The sequence below is a fragment of the Crocuta crocuta genome, unplaced genomic scaffold (assembly GCF_008692635.1).
Source record: "Crocuta crocuta isolate KB4526 unplaced genomic scaffold, BGI_CrCroc_1.0 scaffold112, whole genome shotgun sequence".
Lineage (NCBI taxonomy): Eukaryota > Metazoa > Chordata > Mammalia > Carnivora > Hyaenidae > Crocuta > Crocuta crocuta.
In genome coordinates, this window is record NW_027528818.1 from 2,247,828 (window position 1) to 2,269,857 (window position 22,030).

Genomic DNA, 22,030 nt, shown 5'->3' on the forward strand with positions numbered 1-22,030 from the left:
AGGAACCCTTAGCCAGCCAGTAAGGCTTTTAGTTATGCCTTAAATTGCAGACTGCGGGTGGACAGTTTCTGCTTCTGAAATACCATCATAAGATATGATTATATTAATTTTGATAATATCCATTTAATTCTAAATTTTAAGTAAAGAAACCTACCTAGGAATTGTTTTCATAGCTTACTAGTAAGTTCAGTTTTCTGAAGATGATATTTTATATTCAGATTTTGAAGGCAGATATTACACTGCACATTTTATTGCATTCAAATAATTTCCAAGTAATTTCTGCATCTAAAAAAAAGCATGGAACTAAATTTTCCTTAGTGTGCAGAGGGATATGTTTTAACAATTCTTTTTTCTAAATGTATTTGTGTTACTACTAATGGTGAACTTGAAGCAGGTTCCTCTGTTTTCCCAGGTGATGTGACACCTGGTCTCTTTGGCAGGCAGTTCTTTACATTGTCTTAACTCTTTATCATGCAGCTCTGTGTGCATGAGAAGTGAAGAGATTAGTGGAATTTTCTACATACAATACATTTAAATCTAAATGCAGTCTTAGAGTAAAACTCACGAAGGCTGTTTAAAAAATAGTTTAATTATTGGGACACCTGGGTGGCTCAGTCAAGCATCTGACTCTTGATATAGGCTCAGGTTGTTATCTCATAGCCATGGGATTGAGCCCTATGTCGGGCTCATGCTGAATGTGAAGCCTGCTTGTGATTCTCCCTCTCTGTCCCTCAACTCCTCATTCTCTCTCTCTTTCTCTGTCTTTCTCTCTCAAAATAAATAAATCAAACAAAAAAATAAAAAATAGTTTAGTTACATTTTCAGAATTGCCTCTAAAGCCAATGAAATCATATATGGTTTTATAAGAGAAAGAGGAGAGATAGAGAATCCCAAGCAGACTCCACAATGCCAGGGGAGCCTGATTAGGGGCTCAAACTCACGAACCACGAGATCATGACATGAGCCAAAACCAAGAGTCAGCCACTTAACCGACTGAGCCACCCAGGCACCCCTATAAGAATTATCTTTATAAATAAATACTCCCAAGATGCAAATTGTTTTTAAAATACTAATAGTTACCAATACAAAAACATAATAATAGACCCAAGGGACAAATTCTTAAAAATCTAAGAGAATAGGTAATAATAAAAAGTCATGATTTGATTCTCATTTTTGTTTTCCTTAGAATGTAGCCATTGTTCTTGTTTAAATTCATTTTGACAAATAGTTAATAAATAACCACCATCACACGAAGCTCACACATGCTTTTGCAGAAGATCTCAAACCAGACAGACTCAGCTCTCCACCGAGGGCCCAGATGTTATGAAATGTGCATAACTAGAATGTCCTTTTGGGGGGGATTATCCTACAGATCATACACATAACCCAGTAACTAAATTTGAAACTAAATTCTATTTTTGCTGGTGTAACAGTAAGAAAAATTTAGATTCATGTTCACTCAATCATGTTTAAAAAGTTAGATTTGTGTTCATTTCATCATTTAAAAACTTTATTATCGTATTTTCATGCCTTAAAATATTGATGTTCTTTTTATATGTTTACTTATTCATTTTTGAGAGAGAGAGAACAGGGGGAAAGCAAGCAGGGGAGGAGCGGAGAGAGGGAGAGAAAATCCCAAGCAGACACAGTGCTGCCAGCACACGGCCTGTCATGGGGCTCGATCTCACAAACCTGTGAGATCATGACCTGGGCCCAAAATCAGAAGTCGTTCACTTAACCAACTGAGCCATTCAGGTGCCCCAAAATGTTGACTTTCTTAACATCCTCAATTTCATATTATGCCAATATGATGAGTGATACTTGCTCTTTTATCAGCTGACATTGATGAGAACAGGATCTGCTATGTGTTGAATGAAGGCAGCAAAGCAACAAAGGACATCTTCTACTTCTCTGTTGAAGACAACGGTAAGTCAGTATTGAAACCTTAAAAGGGAGTCTTGATTATTTGAAATCAATATGAAATTGAAAAAAATTAAATCATTTGCATAGTAATCACCATCAGTGTATGTCATAATACAAATGAGTTCTTTTTGCTTTATTTGCGATCCCATGTCAAATGGTTCTTGACAAATCACTTTTTTTTTTTTTTTTGGAAGGGAAGGCAATGAGGAATTTGAATAATGAGATATGAAGTATTTTACCTGACCTAGATTTTGTGTGACATCCCATAGGCAGGTAAATCTTCTCTTTACAAGGTTTTGAGAATCTTACTGGTGGCTTCCATCATTCTGGAACAAATTAGAAAATCCAACCTTAGATTTTGTTAGGATTTTCAGCTCCAGATCTGAATGTGGTGGCTCCTTCTCAGAATTGTAATCTTCCTAGATGCGGAGAAAAATATATTGACTGGCACAGATGAAAACCTGCTTTAAAAATCACCTGTGTGTGCTGCACCTATATCGGTTTACTCTGTCTTCAAAGTAGCATAATGGAAAGCAACTAGCTAACAGCAGGCACTCTCTTTACACAGCTAGGAATATGCTGATTATGTTGTCAAAGAAAAATTATTTTGCAGTATGACAGGATAATTGCAAAAATTATGTCCGTGCACTGCTTGCCACTCAATAACCTCTCTCAGTATAAATTATTACTCCTTCCCAATAAGTAACATGCATTTTCTTCCTCAGTCTTGTGTAATCATTCAGGGCTGTTTGGAAAGCAGTCCTACACGAAGGCCATGGGGTATACTGAGCTTAAATCCCAACTTACCCCATGTGCCCTTGAAGAAGTTACCTTGTCCTCTCTGTGATTTGTTTCACTCATCTGTGAAATGGTGGTTTTCATACCACTTCCAAAGGGCTGCCAAGAGGATTAAGCGAGAGAATATCTGTAAAGCATTTGGCACAGAGTAGATGCTCATTAATAATGAGTTACCTTCTCCACTTCTAATGAGACTAACTACAGCGGAAACCCCTGACCCCTTATCTCCATCTTCTCACTTAAAGTGTAAATGTTTGTTTATTTGGTGGGAAGACAGAGAGAGCGAGCATGTGCACAAATGGAGGAGGGCCAAAGAGGGAGGAGGACAGAGGGTCCGAAGCAGACTCTGCCCTGACAGCAGCGAGCCCCATGTGGGGCTGGAACTCATGAACTGTGAGATCATGCCCTAAGCAGAAGTCAGATGCTCACCTGAGTGAGCCACCGAGGCACCCCTCCCATAAAGTGTAAAAGCAGATCTTTCCTTCATTCCCTAAGTTCCCAAGGATGAAAGTCACTTAAAAAATGAAGATGAATTTAAGTCTTCTAAATGGATTCACTAATGTAAAGCACATTTGAGACCCAAATAGTTTATAGTGACTATTTTTCTTTCTGTTTTTGAATAGGATGATATTCTAAAAAGATGTATATCTGATTTGGACACTATACTTTCTGGGCAACATCAGAAACAGTCAGTCTGTAATGATAAATGTGAATTTTACATTGCTACCATTTTTGAGTATGTATTTTCTATGGACCAGGCAATGCTTATATTATACATTATGACTTTGGGTCTTCACTATAAAATAAGAGGTAGATGTTATGATGCCCATTTTAAAATGAAGACACCAAGGTTGACTAACTGAACTGATGTCATACAGGTAATAAGGTGAACTAGAATAAACTCAGGTATTGCAGGTTTCAAAGCCCAAGGTTCTTAACCACTATCACTACATCACTTCTGTTCAGGAAGGTAAAACCATGAATAGAAATCAGAGAATAAGGCAAAGACAGAACTTCCTCACCTAACAAAGGAAACCCTAGTAAATTAAAGTGATAAGAATAATCAGACTCCAAAACATTTACACATAGTTGGATTCTAAAAAACAGATGTATGTCCATATGCTGACTAAATATTTATACATTTATTTGGGATGCCTGGGTGGCTCGGTTGAATAAGTGTCCAGCTCCTGATTTCACTGCAGGTCACAATCTCATGATTCATGAGATTAAGCCCCGCATTGGGCTCTGTGTGCTGAGAGCACAGAGCCTGCTTGAGATTCTTTCTCTCTTCTCTCTCTCTCTCTGCCCCTCCCCAACCCCAACCTTTTCCCTCTGGCACATGTTCTCTTTCTCCCTCTCAAAACAAATAAGTAAACTTTTAAAAAAATGAAAGTAAAAAATAAAATGAAATAAATAAGTAAACTTTTAAAAAATATTTATGTATTTATTTGTTCCCTGGATTTTTTTTATTGTGTCCTGAATGCCATACATGGAGCTGAGATCCATATTTACCCATTGTAAGCATTCTTGGAATCGCTTACAACTGCTAAAGGACTCACTTAAACATTTTTGTATCAGGTATTTTTAAATTTTATAAATTTAAAAATTTAAATTTATAAATATAAATTTATAATATAAATATATAAATATATAAAATTTAAAATNAAAAAATATTTCCCAAATGGAATGTTTAATAAAACTTACAACTTATGAATAGCTTTTATCTTGACAGCACATAGCACTAGCAGAAGGTACTGCTTCCAGTTACTTAAGCTTTTGGAATTGGGCAGACTTCTAGGGACACATTATTTTACCAATGGGCTGAAGTAGAATTTGGTGGTGGTGGTGGTGGTGGTGGTGGTAGTACTGACTTTGGAGGCATTAAAAGAAGACTGTGCCCTACCTCTAGGATTGTGCATTAGGCACATCCTCAGGCCGTAAAGGTGAAAGCATTGCCAGTATGATTCTAGAGCTGCAATTTATTAAAACCCTAAAGCTTGACAGCAGGAAGGCTTCCAGTTCATAGGCTCTGAAACCAGGCTCCCTGCACTCAAATCCCAGGTCCACCATTTAGTGGTTGTGTATCTTTGAGAAACTGTGTTTTCATTTGCTCATCTGTGAATTGGAGACAGTTATAGTGTGCAACTAATAGAATTATTATGAGAATTTTATTGGTTTCCCATTGCTGCTATAGTGAATTATCATAAATTTAGTGGCTTAGAACAACACAGACTTACAAGTTGGTCAAAAGTCCAAAATGGTTCTTTTTTTTTTTAACTTTAACATTTATTTATTTTTGAGAGACAGAGAGAGACAGAGTGTGAGCAGGGGAGGGGCAAAGAGAAAGAGATGAAGACACAGAATCCGAAGCAGGCTCTAGGCTCTGAGCTGTCAGCACAGAGCCCAATGCAGGGCTAGAACTCACAGACCATGAGATCATGACCTGAGTCGAAGTCAGAGGCTTAACCCACTGAGCCACCCAGGTGGCTTTTTATAAATTTTAACATTTATTTATTTTTGAGAGACAAAGAGAGACAGAGTTCAAGCCAGGAAGAGGCAGAGAGAGAGAGAGAGAGAGATGAAGACACAGCAAAATGGTTCTTACTGTGCTAAAATCAAGGTTTAGACAAGGCTGACTTTCTTTATGAACACTCTAGGGAAGAACCCATGTCCTTGCCTTTCTAGCTTTAGAAACTGTCCCATTCCATATTCAAAACCAGAAGTGTCCAAGTCTTTCTTGTGTTGCTTTACTAAGGCACCAACTCTCCTGCCTCCCTCTTTCCCCAAAAGAACCCCTGTGACTGCATTCAGCTTACCTGGATAATCCAGGATACTATTGCCATCTCAGAATCTTTACTCACATCTGCAGAGTCCCTTTTGCTCTGTAATATAACATATATACAGGTTCTGGAATTTAGAAGTGGACGTCTTTATAGGGTCATTATTCTAAGTAGCACAAGTACTAAAGAAACAACCCACACAAGGAATGAAGTGTGCCTGGCACAAAGCAAGCACACAGTCGATGTTAATGCCTTTAGAATTTTTAGCTGTACACTTGTGGGGATGAGCACTGGGTGTTATGTGGAAACTAATTTGACAATAAACTATTTGTAAAAAAAATAATAATAATAAAATAAAATGCAAAAAAAACCCCGAATTTTTAGCTGAGATACCAAGTTTTTATTTTCCTTCATTTAGATAAAAAGAAGTTTAACAATGCATTCCTGAAAATCTATAATTAAATCGGTTGATTATTAAAAATGGTCAATTTAAACTATTATGGTGAATTGTTTTATTGGGACGTTGCCTGGACCTCTCGGTTCCTCATCCTTTTCTCTGCCCACTCATAAACTGATTGCATGTTTGTTAGAAGTTTGATAAGGAGCCAAAGAAAGAAGAGGAAGTAGCTCAAATCCACTGTACAGGTTTTCTCCCTGCCTGTTGAGTCTCTGCACAGAGGAATGGCTTGTCTATCCACATCCTACTTCCTGTATCAATTGCGCCTTTATCTTTCTACTCTGCTATAGTTGAATGAAGTCAGACATGCCAAAAATGTAATAGGTTACTCAGCATATATCAATTCCCCAATAAATGAGTTTTCTTCTTTCCTCTCAAATAGTTATGAACATACCTATGCTTGTGTAAACAGCTGAACTGGGAATTCAAATGGAAATTCAAATGGAAATTTTTGTCAATGTACCTGGCTTGTATGTTGCATCAGTTTCTGCATCATCAATTTTGAGTAACCAAGACTAAGGTCATTGCAGGACTAAGGCCAATGCTCTAAAAAAGATCTCAGACTGTTTTAGAACATTGGTGGTAAATTTCATTATGTTCAAGGTTCTCATGAAAGCCCCTGGTGAAATGGAGAATAGCTTTTAGATTTTTAAAGTTCTGAACTGTACCAGTTAAGCAGACTATCAAGTGCATTCATCTTCCTTTCTTAAGTCATTATACTCATAGCTTTGTCTTGATTTTGGTTATCTCTACTATATGTAACACTGAATGGGTCTGTTCTACTTACATATAATAATATTAACTTAATAGTATATAGCACTTAATATTTCTACAAAGTGTTTTAGAGATGCAATTTCAATGGATCCTTACTATAATCTATAATATATAAATTATTATCTCAAATTTTAAGATGAAAAAATGGGCTTGAAGAATTAGAATGATCCATAGAAAGGAACCATCAGAAACATCAAGTCCATTCTTTCTAATATGCCACACTGAATGGTTATATAGGTGTGAGACAATTTTAGTTTGAGGATGTACTGTAGATATGTCGTTAAGACCAGACACAAATTGTTTTATTTTCCCTTAAATCATTCAGTGTCTAAAACCAATTTGATTAATACTGTGCATTTTGATATTTGCATTTGACCTGATACTTGCCTCATGGTCCATATGAATACCAGTTTTCTGTTTAGGTGAACTGTCTTATTCAAGCAAGTTATGAAAATAAAGTAATGAACAATAAAAAGGTTGTTTTCAGATAGAACTAACCATAAGTCCAGTGAGTCTGCCCCTGCAGTTAAGGTAGTATCACACTTGTTTATTTAGAACTTTAAACTCCCTAGAACACATCTGTGAACTTAAGAGCAAGGCAGAAAATGTCTCTGACTTATCCAATCAAAATCCATGGCCCAGTATTTTCACACTTGACTCAAAGAAGACCTTACTTGGAGTCCAATTACTCTTATTTCCCAAATAATTCTAATTTTATTTTAAATAAAAACAATAGTAAGAGAGTGAGGGTAAAAGTTACAGAAAGCAGAAGTGATATATAAAAATGAGCAACTGAAGAATTCAAATTCAGGAGAAACCAAGAGGCAATGTAGTGAAGAGACAAAATGTTCCATGTATTTCTATGACTATGATACCGCATAAGTGTAACTGCAGTAAGACTGTAAAATATTTTTCCAGCTTTCAGGTTGATGTCATAATAAACGTATATTTAATATGGAAAGAGGTTCACAATGTATTCTTAAATAAAGAAAACCAAGTAGAAAGCTATAAAGGATGTAAAGGATGATTACATTTTCATGTATACATCCATATGTACATGTCTAACAAAAAGTCTAAAGTATATGTAGTAAGATGTTACAAATGGTTTGTAATGGCAGTGATGGATTTTAAGTTGTTTTTACTTCTTTTGACTTTTCTTTACATTTTCTTGTGTAAATACCTTACAGTGACCACTATTATCAGGGGGAAAAAAAACAATTTCCATTTAGGAAAAAAGAACACTTGAATACATCACAATCAACTTGGTTCGATACTATTGATTTAAATGGCTAACCATGTTATTCTGGCTTATAAATAATTCAAAAATGTCTCTCTTAAGAATGTAATGGATTCAAAAATCCAAACAAAGGAGAATCAAGGTGGATTCTTTTCAGGCAGGAAAGAATCAATTGTTAATACTTGTTGCTGACTCTTTCCTTCATGAGTCCTACCTGCTTCTATCTTTTATGCCTTCCTACTGTGACCAGAAATGCAGTGTTAGCTCTTGGGCAAGCCATAAGCAAGGCAGGTCCAAAGGCAATGGAGCAGACAGCTAGAGGGACAGGTGCCAATCTCTGGAAGCATTAGTTCAGAGCCACAAAGTGTTAGGAAATAGCTAGAGGGTTAGATGTGCCGATACTGTACTAAGCAAAACTTTGTCATCCCCTCTCCTTGTGATTTGATTTGATTTTTTCACTTTTATACTGAAGCCATTGATTCTTTATAGAAAGATGCAAGAGGTACTTCTGTTTGGATCACCTTGCATGCTGTCTAGACAGTCACCTCAGCCATATTCCCTCTCTGTTTGGAGGCCACACCCATAATTTAACTGTCCTGCAGCAATAATTTGCTATAAATTAATTCTTTTAGAAACGGCAACGTTTTTCCACAGCATTCAGTATGGAGTCATTTTTAGGAGAGCATTCAATGAATGGGAGAATGGTAAGGAACAATATTGAAAAGTACCTTAATGGCACCCTATTTAAGCCTTGTCTTTAGCATGGCTAATTATACTTCTGGCTGAAAACTTTAAGTCTTCAATTCTGCATAAAAATACCTGACTGCCCGGGTATTTTTAACATAGTCTAAAATGTCTTAAACGGACAACAATTCCCCTACCAGATAACTTGCTGTAAACATTTTAAAAAAATAAATGCATGTACTTGGTTAAAGAATAATAATGGGCTGTGCATTGATACCTGATCCCTTTCCCAAAAGAGGAATTGTTCTTCCTGTTTTCTTACAAAAAGAAAATTAATCACATAGCAGAAAATATGTGTATGTCCTTTTTATTTACAGAAAAGGGATTATTTTTTTATGCTTGGCTCTGAGCCTTGCCTTCCTGTGTTTAATGTATGTCTATATTATATCCAGACATATATTGAACTAGTAAAAACAGATTAACCTTATCTGCTTTATTCATTTTAAACAACTATGCAATATTTTACTTTTGGCTCTATTGTAGCCTAATTAACTAGTTATGTAACCCACAGTATTTTTTTTCTCTCTCATTTTCAGTGCTGCTATGAACTTACTCTTGGGAATGCATACGTTTTCTTAGCAGTAAAAAATGCTGATTTAACCTGGACATTTGCATGTCTAAAACATGTCTAAAACATTCTAGCTTTTCCCTAAATTCATAGTTGCTTCAGACATGCAAGACTTTTTCACACTAGGGTACCAAGACAGACATGTAGTTCAGACAGAAAATGTGAAAACAGTTTATTCCAAAATTTAACTATTACTCCTTGGAAGTTAAAAAGCATCAGCAAAGAAAAAAAATCCCACAAACCCTTCGCTGCTGCGAGGTGCTTCCAGAAACCCCCAATGTTTTATACCCAGTCAGTTCTTAGTTCTTGGCTCTGCTAGGGCCGACTTGGAGGAGTGTCTATTTTTGGTGTTTTTAAGGTCTGTCATGCTGAACTTTCAAGGCCTGAGTCTCCAATTTAGAATGAAGTCTGAAATCTGCAAGTGCAGTGAACTGACCAGGATGGACAGCTGCTCTGAGTAGAGGTCAAAACAAGTTTTGCTAATTTCTAGCTCATTCATCAGTGGGGTCATGAGGACCACTGTGCAGTGACAATGAGAGAGACAGGGTGACCTCCTCCATTTACATGTCCCATGGTAGAGTCTAAGTCACAGCATTTTATAAAATATTGTATATCAGTGTGCTTGGCTACCACACCTTATTTGTAGTGTGGTAGTACTTTTAATTCTAGATAATTCTAGATCATTCCCACATCCTATTTTCTGTGACACCAGCTAGTCCATGCTTGATAAACCTAACTCCTTTTTAAAATATACTTAATAACAAATAGAACCAAGAAACTCTTGGCTTCCACATAGAAAAATAAGTGGGGTTTTGAGACAAAAGTTCTTCAGATGATGAGGTGGAAGTGAGATGATTTCCAGATAATTTTCTCAGTTCTCCATTTTATTCTGCTAGTGCTAATGTTTTCAGCCATATTGTTTAAAACTAAAAATAATATATGTACAAACATAATATATTCAAATAGTCCAAAAGAGTTAGCACACACACATACCTCTTGCTGTAATTATGTCTTCCATTACTTTTTGAAGTCCTAGAGGTCTGGGAGATAGCAGATAACTTAAATTTTATTTACTTATTGTCTGATTTTTAATCTTCATGTAAAAGGAAGCCATTTAGAACTGTTGTTTGGGCTGTGTATACCAGGTAAAGAAGAAGAGATAATCTGGCTGATTAAATTGATGAGCTCAATCAAATCATATAATCCTGATCATAATCTGTGTTAGAATTGAAATGACTCCCTGACAATACCTGGTGTATACTAAGTGCTCAAATCAAATTGGTTGAACAAAAGTATAAATACAAATTCATGAAAAAGCTACCAAATCTCAAATTCATTTTCTAATTTGTAGAGATGGTATCCTTAGTCATAGCTGTGATTTAAAAAATAATATTGATCATAATTATGGATAATTTGGAAGAAGATTTTTGAAATAAAAAAAAAATGTATTTTGAAGTTTATGATAAATAATCCCAAAGAAAAATGCCCTTGGTCACTTTATCTGTGAGCATGAAAGCATTTTGTTCATAGTTTTCTCCCCATAAAATAAAACACAAGCTTATTATTTTACCATAATCTATCTTTTTAAACCATGCAATTCCATGTATGAAAGTTGAAAGCCAGGCTGAGCGTGCAGTAACCTAGGAAAGCTCTGGTACAAGAAAAATAATAACTCTTTGCAAAAATTATTAATGAGAGGAGAAAACATTTTTGAAAGCTAAGAAATCTTATGAATGATGCTGTTTAGCCTTCTCCACTAGTAAGTCAATACCCACTATATTCAAGGAGTGTCTCATTTAGACCACATTATTGTGTATCTCTTGCTTTTCATTTTCCAGTTGCTAAATATCCTCATTACCACATACATCAATTTAAGAAACATTTCATTGCTTGAAAAGAGAGTTTATGGCTTAAAATAAAGCAAATCTGTTTTTGTTGCATTAGGTAAGTAGGTTCTTAAGTAATCACTTCAGGGATGAATTTAAAATACAACTTGACAGGGGTGCCTGGGTGGCTCACTTGGGTAAGTTCCAGCTCTTGATTTCAGCTCAGGCCTTGATCTCCCAGGGTCATGAGTTCAATCCCTACATTGGGCTCTGTGATGACAGCAAGGTGCGTGCTTGGAATTCTCTCTCCCTCTCCCTGTCCCTGCCCCACTCACATGCCCGAGCTTTCTCTTTCTCTCTCAAAATAAATAAACATTAAAAATTAAAATAAAACAGAACTTGACAACCTCAGGATTAAGTCCTAAATTCTTGAACATAACACATGTGCCTAATAATTATAAATAAACAAGTGTATATCTGTATATACACACATACATATGTATATTTGTTTATGGGGTATATATGGACACACAGAGCTCTCTAAAATGAGAAAAATATTTTGACATATTTGGAATGGCTAGTTAATATGTATCCATCTTCTTGATAATGAAGCAAAATAGTTTGGTTTCAAATTCAGGTTCAACATTTATTGAACATCTATCTTGTCCCAAGTATTGTACTAGACATTTAAATACCTTACCTCTCATTTAATCTCCACAGTACCATCATGAGATAGATATTATCCCCCATTTTATAGGAAAAAAGCTATATCTTTGTGACATTGGGTGAAATGATTATTACTAATAATGTCTTTAGCACTTGAACATTCTAGAGGCGCATGTGGAAGGATTAGACAATCACAAAATCCTAATTCTTATGAAATTAAGTCAGTATTAAAATTATCCTTAAATATATTAATCTACTCTTTTTTCATGAATCACATGTTGCTCTGGAATGTAGAAGAAACTTAAAACAGAAATTATAGGCAACTATTTGGAAGCTGATGTTCATATACTGCACCTGCATAAAGGCAAGCCTTCAGGGTGAGCAAGGTGAGAAGCACAAATGACTGAATGATGCCATTGCGACTTTTACAAAGCAGAAATCACTATTTCAACTTAGGTTGGATGATTCATCTGTAGTTTTAAATGACTGGAATCACTGAAAACAATATTTTTAATAGAAAAATTATCTACAGATGGCATTCTGACTGAGCTTCAAATAAGTTGGGCTGCTGGGCGTTTTGCTCATCGTTCTCTGTCAGGCCACAGACACACTGGCTTGTCTCCATGTATGATAATGATTCAGACTTTCCTAAAGTAATTTGCAAAAAAAAAAAAATGGGAATGAATATGCATATATCCATCTGTGCCCTTTCAGCCTAAATATATGAGAAAGTGACAGAGAAACAAAACATACGTAAGAGGCACAGAATGAATATCAAACCCTGGCCTCACTAGCAGGAGACCATGTCGCAAAGTGTGCTAAACATACCTCGTGTTAACCTGGTCAGGTTTCCAGAGGCTGTGCCCTAGCAGTGGCAGAAAGCCAGAAAGTCAGCAGCAATGTGATGTCAGCCTCTTGAAATCTCAAGCCAACATTAAGGGCATGGGGTTAACTGAGAAAATGATCAAGGATCACAGTGTTTTGTTCATTACATTAGTTATTAGAAATAGAGTGTGGGAGCATCTGGGTGGCTCAGTTGGTTAAGCTTCTGACTTCCTTCGGCTCAGGTCATGATCTCACAGTTCATGGGTTTGAGCACCGCATCGGGCTCTGTGCTCACAGCTGAGAGCCTGGAGCCCACTTTGGATTCTGTGTCTCCCTCTCTCTCTCTGTCCCTCCACACCTCCCCCCAACTGCTTATGCTCTCTCTCTCTCTCTCTCTCTCAGAAGTAAATAAATACACATTTTAAAAACAGAAATAGAATTTGTAAGTAGAATGTTTGGCTTTTGCTTTTCTTTTTTGACAAGAGTTTTAAAAAGTGAACACAGGAATGTACTGTTCCACAGTGTGATGTAAGCAGAGGGAGACTTGGAGCCTCCAAATCATTGTCAGGCGATGCCTTCGGTATTCTGCTTTTCGGCTTTTACTTTCTTCTTCTTTCTACCTCTCCTTTCACCTTCTGTCCCCACTTTCTTCCTCATTTGCTTTTAATTTCTTCTGCACAACTTAGAGAATGAGCTCTGGATGCTCATTGTATTCCTCTTGTTCCCTAGTCCTTGGTGTCTTTCCAGCCCTGCAATGTACTTCACCTATGACTTTATTCACAGTTCTTAGTCCTACTGATGCATTCTTTCCCAGTCTCCAAGACAGTTTTCAGAAAATAGAACATACCTTGGTGTATGTATTAAAAACTGCTTGACAAAGGGAGCCAATACTATTATTAAAGCATCTTATAATAAGCAACTTTCTTCATACCTGACCTTAGTTATATCGAACAAAGGTGCTGAGGAAGGCATGCAGTTTGTTAGTAAAAATTCTCTGAAACAGAATGACATGTTATGATGGTGACCCAAAGAGAGCCAAGAACATGAGAAACATCCACTAGAAAATAAAGTCCTACTGAAAGGAGGGAAATTGAATCCCTTTGAGCTCAGCTATGTAAAATGTTTCCTTCACAAGAAGCGCTTCAAGGAGCTAGATGTCCCGTCTTTAATCATCAGGGCTGGCACTAAACTGTGCCCAGGACAGGCCCTTTGGCAAAGTTGCCCGTGTTACAGCTGGAAGCATCTTTGTTCTAGAGAGCCCGTGGAGTTCCTCAGCGAAACCGATTATGATCGAATGAAAATGGCTGTGGTCTCTTGCTTCCTGTGATGAAAGAAAAATGGAATATGCAACCTCTGGCACAGCATTAGGAGAAAAGAAAATGGGTTTCTTGAGACAATGACTTTTTGGTCTTTTTAAGTGACTGCATAGAGCTGCTGGAGACATCATGTGCACTGAAATAAGCTAGAATTAAATGATTGTTTGGGGGAAGACCTGTAACGGATTTCCTATTTCCTTTTTTCTTTTTTTTTTTTCTAAAGGCAGTTTGATCTTAAGTGCTCTGTTAAATTAATAAATGCTGCCTCGCTTCAGAGTCTCAGTGGCCAACATTGTATGTGTAGATGAATTAAAGACATCAAAGGCAAATCCAATTTTTCTCCTGCATAGTTTATTTTCAACAAAATAAATCTGTAGATCTTAACCCAGGAGAGCTGTAGATAGAATTCAGAGGGTCAGGGAACTTGAATGACAAAAAAAAAAAAAACCTATCTTTATAATTACTAACCTCCACCTAAGATATAGCTTTCCCCCCAACTATAAATGTAGGTGACAAATGACAATACTACCAGCAGTATTTGTGGCTTTGTAACTAACCAGTAGAAATAACAGGTATTTTAATATCAAATTATGGGAATTGTAGAGATGTCAAACTATCCTTTATATTCATCATTACTTTGAAATTTCGGTGCTAATTACTATTGGAAATTTCTTTTTTTAATAGCCTTATGAGGTAATTCACATACCATAATAATTCATATTCATCCATTTAAAGTGTACAATTCAATGGGTTTGAGTATACTATGTTATTAATTTTTTTTAATTGCAGTCATATATATAGCATAAATTTTGCCATTTTAGCCAGTTCATACATATAATTCAGTGGTACTAATTGCATTCACAGTGTCATACAACCATCACCACAATTTTCAAAAATTTTTACATACCCCAAACCCAAACAGAAATGCTCTAAGCATTACACAGTAATTCCCTACCCCTCTTCCCCCAGCCCCTTGTAACTTCTAATCCACTTTCTGTCTCTGTATATTTGTCTTTCTGTATATTTCACGTAAATGGAATCATATATTTGTCCTTTTGTGTCTAGCTTATTTCACTGAACATGATGTGTTAGAGGTTCATCATGTATTGGTATCACATGTATCAGTACTTCATTTTTTAACAAATGTTGATTTATTTTTGAGAAAGAGAGAGGAGGGACAGAGAGAAGGAAAGAGAATCTGAAGTGGGCTCTGTCCTGTCAGAGAGCCTAATGCAGGACTTGAACTCACAAACCATGAGATCATGACCTGAACTGAAGTCCAGAGTCAGACGCCTAAGCAACTCAGCTACCCAGGCATCCCTAAGTACTTCATTTTTATGGCTGAATAATATTCCATTGTATGCGTATGCTACATTTTGCTTATCCCTTCACCCGTTGATAGACACTTGGGTCGTGTCCACCTTTTGGCTGTTGTGAATAATGCCATAATGAACACGAGCATATGAATGTCTACTCCAGTCCCAGCTTTTCATTCCTTTGGGTATATACCTAAGAGTAGAATTGATAGGTCTCATGGGCTAACTCTATGCTTAGCTCTTTTGGTAACTGACATACTGTTTTCCATAGCAGCTTCAGGACAATTTTTTATTCTAATAACTGTGTTTTAATATAATTGAGTTTTACGTAATCATATCCATTTTCTTATATATATTCAGAAACATTGTCTGAAGAACAGTCCCCAGGCTGTCAAAGGGCTTCCATGACACACACAAAAAATGTCAAGAACCCCTGCACACTAGCTTCTCTTCTGTCTAAGCAAACTAATTTAAATCTGTAAAATCCTGGCAGGTGTTTGATATCTAGAACTAAAATTGTCCATCATTATAAAAATAATGATTTTGCGTTATCTTGGAAATTCAGTTCAGCTGAGCTAGACTAATGACTAACCTTTAAAAATGCTTTCAGAATCAAATTTTCTTGGTCGATAACATCATAGGCATCTTTACTAACAAATATGTTGAGAAACCATAATATACACTTCAATGGGTAAGCACAAGTTCAGGTCTTCAGTATTCTAGAGCATAAGGGCTGGTTGGATGAGTATACGTTGAAAAGCCTGATAGTTCCTGAAATGTAGCTGATTTATCAATCAGTTACAGTGAAGTTCTGAAAAGAGAAAATAAAAAATATGAATGCTTCCACAATTTACATCCCTCCCGTAGAACTATAGTCAATTTAAAACATCATGAAATACATTCATTCACAGTCTTGTGCAACCATCATCACTATATATTTTCAAAGCTTTTATCACTCCAAACAGAAGCCAGATAACCGTTAAACAGTACCTGTTAGCATTACTGTGTCATTTATGCAGATGTTCACTTAAATTCTGTGTTTTACAATGAAAAATATATTGTAGCCACTTACTCAACCTCAGTGTTTAAAATTTGGAATGTAATTGTCATCAGCTATGAAAAGAAACAGAGGAAGAACTTGTCTCGAATTTCAGAAATGGCATGGTACTGTTCTGACTTAAGTATCGCTTATTTAATTAGCAAATATTTATTGAGTACCTGCTATATGCCAGGCTCATGGGATATGACAGGAAAAAAGGCATAGTCCTTCCTGTGAAGGAACATACAGTCTCATGGGGGATAAATTAAAAGGCAGGGTGAGTGCTATATTGACAGTCAGATTAGATTGTCATGAGAGCAAATGTGCAAGGCATCTTATCCAGGACTCAAACAAGGCTTCCGAGGAAAAAGACAATCTAAGCTAAGACCTGAATGGGTGGGATGTAGCCAGGTGAGGGAAAAAGAAAAAGAAGAGTGGAAAGGCAAAACAGAAAAGAGAGCAGAGGAAATTTGGGGACTGCTGTGAGCTCAATCTAACTGCATGGATCAGAGAACAGAGTCTGTGGCAGGAGCTAAAGCAGTGAGTAGGCTCCAGCCCCAGAAGGATGTTCTCTCAATGTGTCAGTGGCCTTTATCTTGAAGGTGAAGAAGAAACATTAAAGTTCAGACAAAGCAGTGACATGATTACCAGGTGCTATGTGCACATAACTGCATTATAGAGATTAGATCACAAGCAGAGGCAAAAGTCGAAAGAGGGAGATTGGAGTAAAATAACTGAGAAATAATGTTGGTAAAAAAAAAAAAGAAAGAATGTTGGTATAAGCTTAAGTGGTAGCAATAAGTGTGGAGAGAAGTGGATAGATTTTTTTTTTAATTTGTAGTAGCTAGAATTGACCATTCTTGAATTTGAGGGAGCAGAGAGAGGAAGTCAAGAGTGATGCCTAGTGTCTTCTTTCTAACATTATTATTGTCTCTCTAATATACTGTGTTCTCCCAAAGTTTTAAATGCAAGTGGGCACTGGAACAACAAAAGAGAACAGAAAAACGTAACCAGCTCTAAAAATACAAGCCCGATATTGCCTTTTGTACAAACTACACGGAGATTGGAAAAGGCATTGGAGCTGAGAGAGTCATGCTAAGATTGATATTTTTCATCAAACCTCTTGATTGGGCAAGAGGGTAATCAAAAAGGGGGACTGCTGGGGCGCCTGGGTGGCTTAGTCAGTTAAGCGTCCGACTTTCGCTTAGGCCACAATCTCACGGTTCATGGGTTCGAGCCCCGCGTCGGGCTCTGTGCTGACTGCCAGCTCAGAGCCTGGAGCCTGTTTCAGTCTGACTCCCTCTCTCTCTGACCCTCCCCTCCTCACGCTGTCTCTCTCTCTCTCCTAGAAATAAATAAAACATTAAAAAAAAAAAGGGGGTGGGGGGACTGTTGAAATAAATTCCTAGACCAAAGAGGGAACTGCTTCTGCCTAGAATGAAACTTAGATAACTTTTGTGTCCCTGTCAATGCTCCACTTGACCAGAACTGCGGTATACCCAGTCATAGAATCTCTAAATACCAAGCCAACTCTGGGCCTTCTCATCCCAATCAGGGTTGACTGTGTGGCCCCAACCAATCAGATGTTCTCTATTTGTTTCTTCCTTGGTCTTTATTCCTTATTGTATAAAATTTCCTTGCCTTCTACCCCATTTTCCAGTTCTCTGAAAGGAAACTGTTCCCTTCATGAAGTGTTAAATGAAATTTGTTTATGTCATCTAAAACAAACAAACAGAAGTGCTGGCCAGGTTTCTAACATGGGAACCTGGGGGACATGTTGGCAAGGAATAAGGAGTTCTGCTTGGAAAATGTTGAGTGTCAAGTTCTCATTCTAGAGCCAGTACTTACCAGCCCTATGGCTTTGGGCAAATCTTATGACCTTTATGAACCTCTGTCTAAAATAGAGACGCTGATTTCTGTCTGGTTCACAGGATATGATGAGGCTCTCATAAGCGATGCTTGTGAAAGCCCTTTAGAAACTATACAACCAAAGAGTGCTGTGATTGAGGTGTGATTACTTCAGTAACTGACTAAAACCTTATTCATGAATTACCATTCAGAGACAGGCTTAGCTGGAGAGTACAAGCCTGGGAATCAGGAGACCTAGTGTCTGCTAGCTCCATAATGGAGGACTGGTCCTCCTTTGAAATATGAAGTTCATATTTCCTTCAAAATATGAGCCCTTCATCCCCAAGGACCATTCTGGCCCTAAAATTATAAGAATATTGTTAACTGTTGTCTTTGAATCTATTGGATCGCCACAATCATCTTACTAGGTCTAAGGGGATTATTCTTATGGAAAGCAGTTCAAGAATTTTCAGTCACCATTAGCCTACTTTATGGAGGAAAGAAGGCTTAGGTTTTCTGAGAAACCATTATTACACAAACAAGTACATATGTGATACTATGTTACTTGATAAATGTGAATGTGTTGCAGAAACTATAATTGAATATGACTAGTAGATGGCAAAATGTGATTCATTTGATGCAATGAAGAGTCAAGAAGGGTATGAAATAATTCTAGTATCTCCTGTTGGATTTCATTTTGTGAACTGAATACGTAAAGCTTGGTTTTCCCTTGTACCTTTATTGCAAACAGCAGAAAATCTGTAAAGCCCTAAACAATTTCCTGTTAGATTATTTTATGTTCTGCATTGCTAAATATAAGCAATCACTCCTGGGGCTTCCCCTGCCCCTTAGTTTTTGTTTTGTTTTGTTTTGTTTTATTGCAAGATCTATTTATTTACATGAAATTAAAGTACATACAATTACATGAAATGTAAATACAGTATGTTAATACCTTTATTGAGGTATAACTCATATACTATAAAACTCTCCCATTTAAAGTACACAATCCATTGGTGGGACATCTGGATGGCTAAGTTGGTTAAGTGTCCAACTCTTGATTTCAGTTCAGGTCATGAGTGTGGTTCATGGGTTTGAGTCCCAGGCCAGGCTCTGCACTGACAGTGCGGAGCCTGCTAGGGATTCTCTGTTTCTCTCTGCCTTCCCCCACTCTCTCGCTCTTTCTCACTCTCAAATAAAATAAACTTAAAAAAATAAAGTACACAATTCAAAGGTATTAATACATTCCCAGGATTACACAACCATCACCACAATCTAGTCTGCTAACATTTCATTCCCCCAGAAAGAAACCCATACCTATTAGCAATCACTCTCATTTCCCATGACCTGCCTCCCAACTGTAGGCCTTGCCGACCACTAACTTCCTTCCTGTCTCCATAGATTTGCCTCTCGTGGACTTTTCATATAAATGGAATCATGGAATGAGGGGTCTTTTGTCTGGTTGCTGTCTCTTAGCGTAGTGTTTTCAAAGTTCATTCACATTGTAGCATATAGCAATACATCATTCTTTTTAGGGATGAGTAATATTCTACTGTATGGATATACCACTTTTTTTAAAATTTTTTTTTTAATGTTTTTATTTATTTCCAGGAGAGAGAGAGAGAGACAGCGTGAGCAGGGGAGGGTCAGAGAGAGAGGGAGTGACAGACTCCGAAACAGGCTCCAGGCTCCGAGCTGGCAGTCAGCACAGAGCCGGATGCGGGGCTCGAACCCACGAACCGCGAGATCATAACCTAAGTGAAAGTCGGATGCTTAACCGACTAAGCCACCCAGGAGCCCCTGGATATACCACTTTTTATCCTTCATCAACTGATGGTCATTTGGCTTGTTTCCACTTTTTGAATATTCTGAATAACGTTGTTAGGAGCAGCCACAAGCCAGTGTTTGTGTGGATGTATGTTTTCATTTCTCTCGAGTGTACACCTAGGAGTAGAAGACTTCCCCTAAGTTTTAAGAACCCAGAGCTTAATATGTGCTCCCACGGATGCTGTCAGGAACCCTGTATTACAGTTGGAAGACTAGTAATGACTGTCAGCTAATAGGAAATCGATTGAATTTCTTTTGAAAACACATTTTAGGGCTGGGCATTCTTTAAGTGTGCACAAGTCAGTTTTCAAGTTTATAATCACAACACGGCGAGGGATCTGTAGTGCAGTAAGTACATTTTAGAGAGGCTTAGTAACCTAAGACTGTAGTCTGTTTTCTTTAGAGACTCCATCACTTCAATAATGCTTATTGCAAATAATGCCAGTCATTAACACAGGGTTTGTGTCCATGGGGGGAGGGGCAGTGAGAAGACAGTAAATTTGGCACAGATCCCCTGAGCAGAGTTTTACTTTCCTATTAACACAACCTTTTCTATTATGAAGCTTCACAGGGAATTTTTAAGACATCTTTAAGACTTCACAGCTTATAGCCTATAGCTGTTTGCCCCAGGTGCCTGGTTCTTGGCCCTCCTCAGGACAAATTCACTCTTATATGTCCTTAGGATTATTTTGGTGTGAGGTTTCAGAAGCACTGATAGAATTAATTTTTTTTTCACATGGCTGTGACATGACTTCAAAACAATTTAAATGGTATTTCCTGAATGGAGTGCCATGGAACTAGTTGTTAAGAAGGTGTTGTGTAAACGAAAAAAAAAAAAAATCCTGTGTTTAAATAAGTTTGAGAAATAATGGTCTTAAAAATGTTATAGTTCCTTTAATTTAAAACTTCTCAGCTGCCAGAGTGTTCTCTTATCTCTGCTCAGGATGAAAGACCTAGAACTACCTGCTACAACCTTCAAAATTAGACCCGTAGAGCATGACACAGAAGTTAAACATTTGCCCTTCATTTTAAAAGTTGACCAGGGGCGCCTGGGTGGCTCAGTCGGTTGAGCATCCGACTTCGGCTCAGGTCATGATCTCATGGTTTGTGGGTTCGAGCCCCGCGTCGGGCTCTGTGCTGACGGCTAGCTCAGAGCCTGGAGCCTGCTTCAGATTCTGTGTCTCCCTCTCTCTCTGACCCTCCCCTGCTCACGCTGTCTCCCTCTCTCTCTCTCTCAGAAATAAATAAAACATTAAAAAAAAAAAAGTTGACCAAAACAATTACAGTAATTAGAAATCATCCCAAATTTTAATTTTAGAGCATTGAGGAGATATTCATGAGAAAGTACTGTCTAGATGTAAAACACTCCAATTTTACGAACCACTGAGTACAGTTTTGTCCACCTGCAATGCTTGTCTTCCCTAGTTTTCTCATGTATGACAGTGTTGGGATTGGTAATGCCATTTCCTTAACTGTTTCACCTGGGCTGTTTTCTGATAAAATGGCTTCATGCTGGCAGACACATTTTCCATGATTAATTAAGCATGAAAGGATGATTTTTTTCTACACAATTTCACCTTTCAAGCTTTAAATTGATTTTCCTTTGCAGCTCCAATTTTTCTCTCCTGTGAACTCACTTGTTAGGAAAAAGAGCCCTAAATAGGAACCTGCTGGTATACAGTATAACAGGGATATTTGGAAGGGATCTCTGACAGAGGTTTCCACAGAGTCCTTAGGTCCTAGTGTTGCAGCATTTTTTGCCACAACACCCGGGATTCGTTGTCTCGCCGCTTCGAAGAATGAAGAGATGGATACAAAATGAGCAACAGGCTAAAGTTTATTCGAGTATAGGATCAAAAAGGAATAGTACGAAAGCTCTCTTTACAGAGAGGTGACATTGGAAAGTGAATGCCTATGACTGTAGGTAAGGGACCTTGTTTTATAAGGGTCTGGCGGGCCTTCCCTTCCCTCTCCGCTCATTCCTTCTCAGGTTCTACCCTCTTTGGCTTCATAGCTCTAGGTGCTGGGTAGTCCATTACTAATAGGCTCATTTCTATTGTATGAGGGGTGGTCTGTGGCCTTAGGTTCC

General features: G+C 37.5%; 1 protein-coding gene across 1 annotated transcript in view; it reads left to right on the forward strand.

Moving 5' to 3' along the window:
* The window catches only part of FREM3 (FRAS1 related extracellular matrix 3), an 85,751-nt gene that overhangs the window by 5,445 nt on the left and 58,276 nt on the right, over positions 1–22,030 (forward strand). The window contains exon 2 of the mRNA XM_077755928.1: positions 1,837–1,926. Coding sequence (XP_077612054.1) covers positions 1,837–1,926 — 90 coding nt within the window. The remainder of the gene's footprint in view (positions 1–1,836; positions 1,927–22,030) is intronic.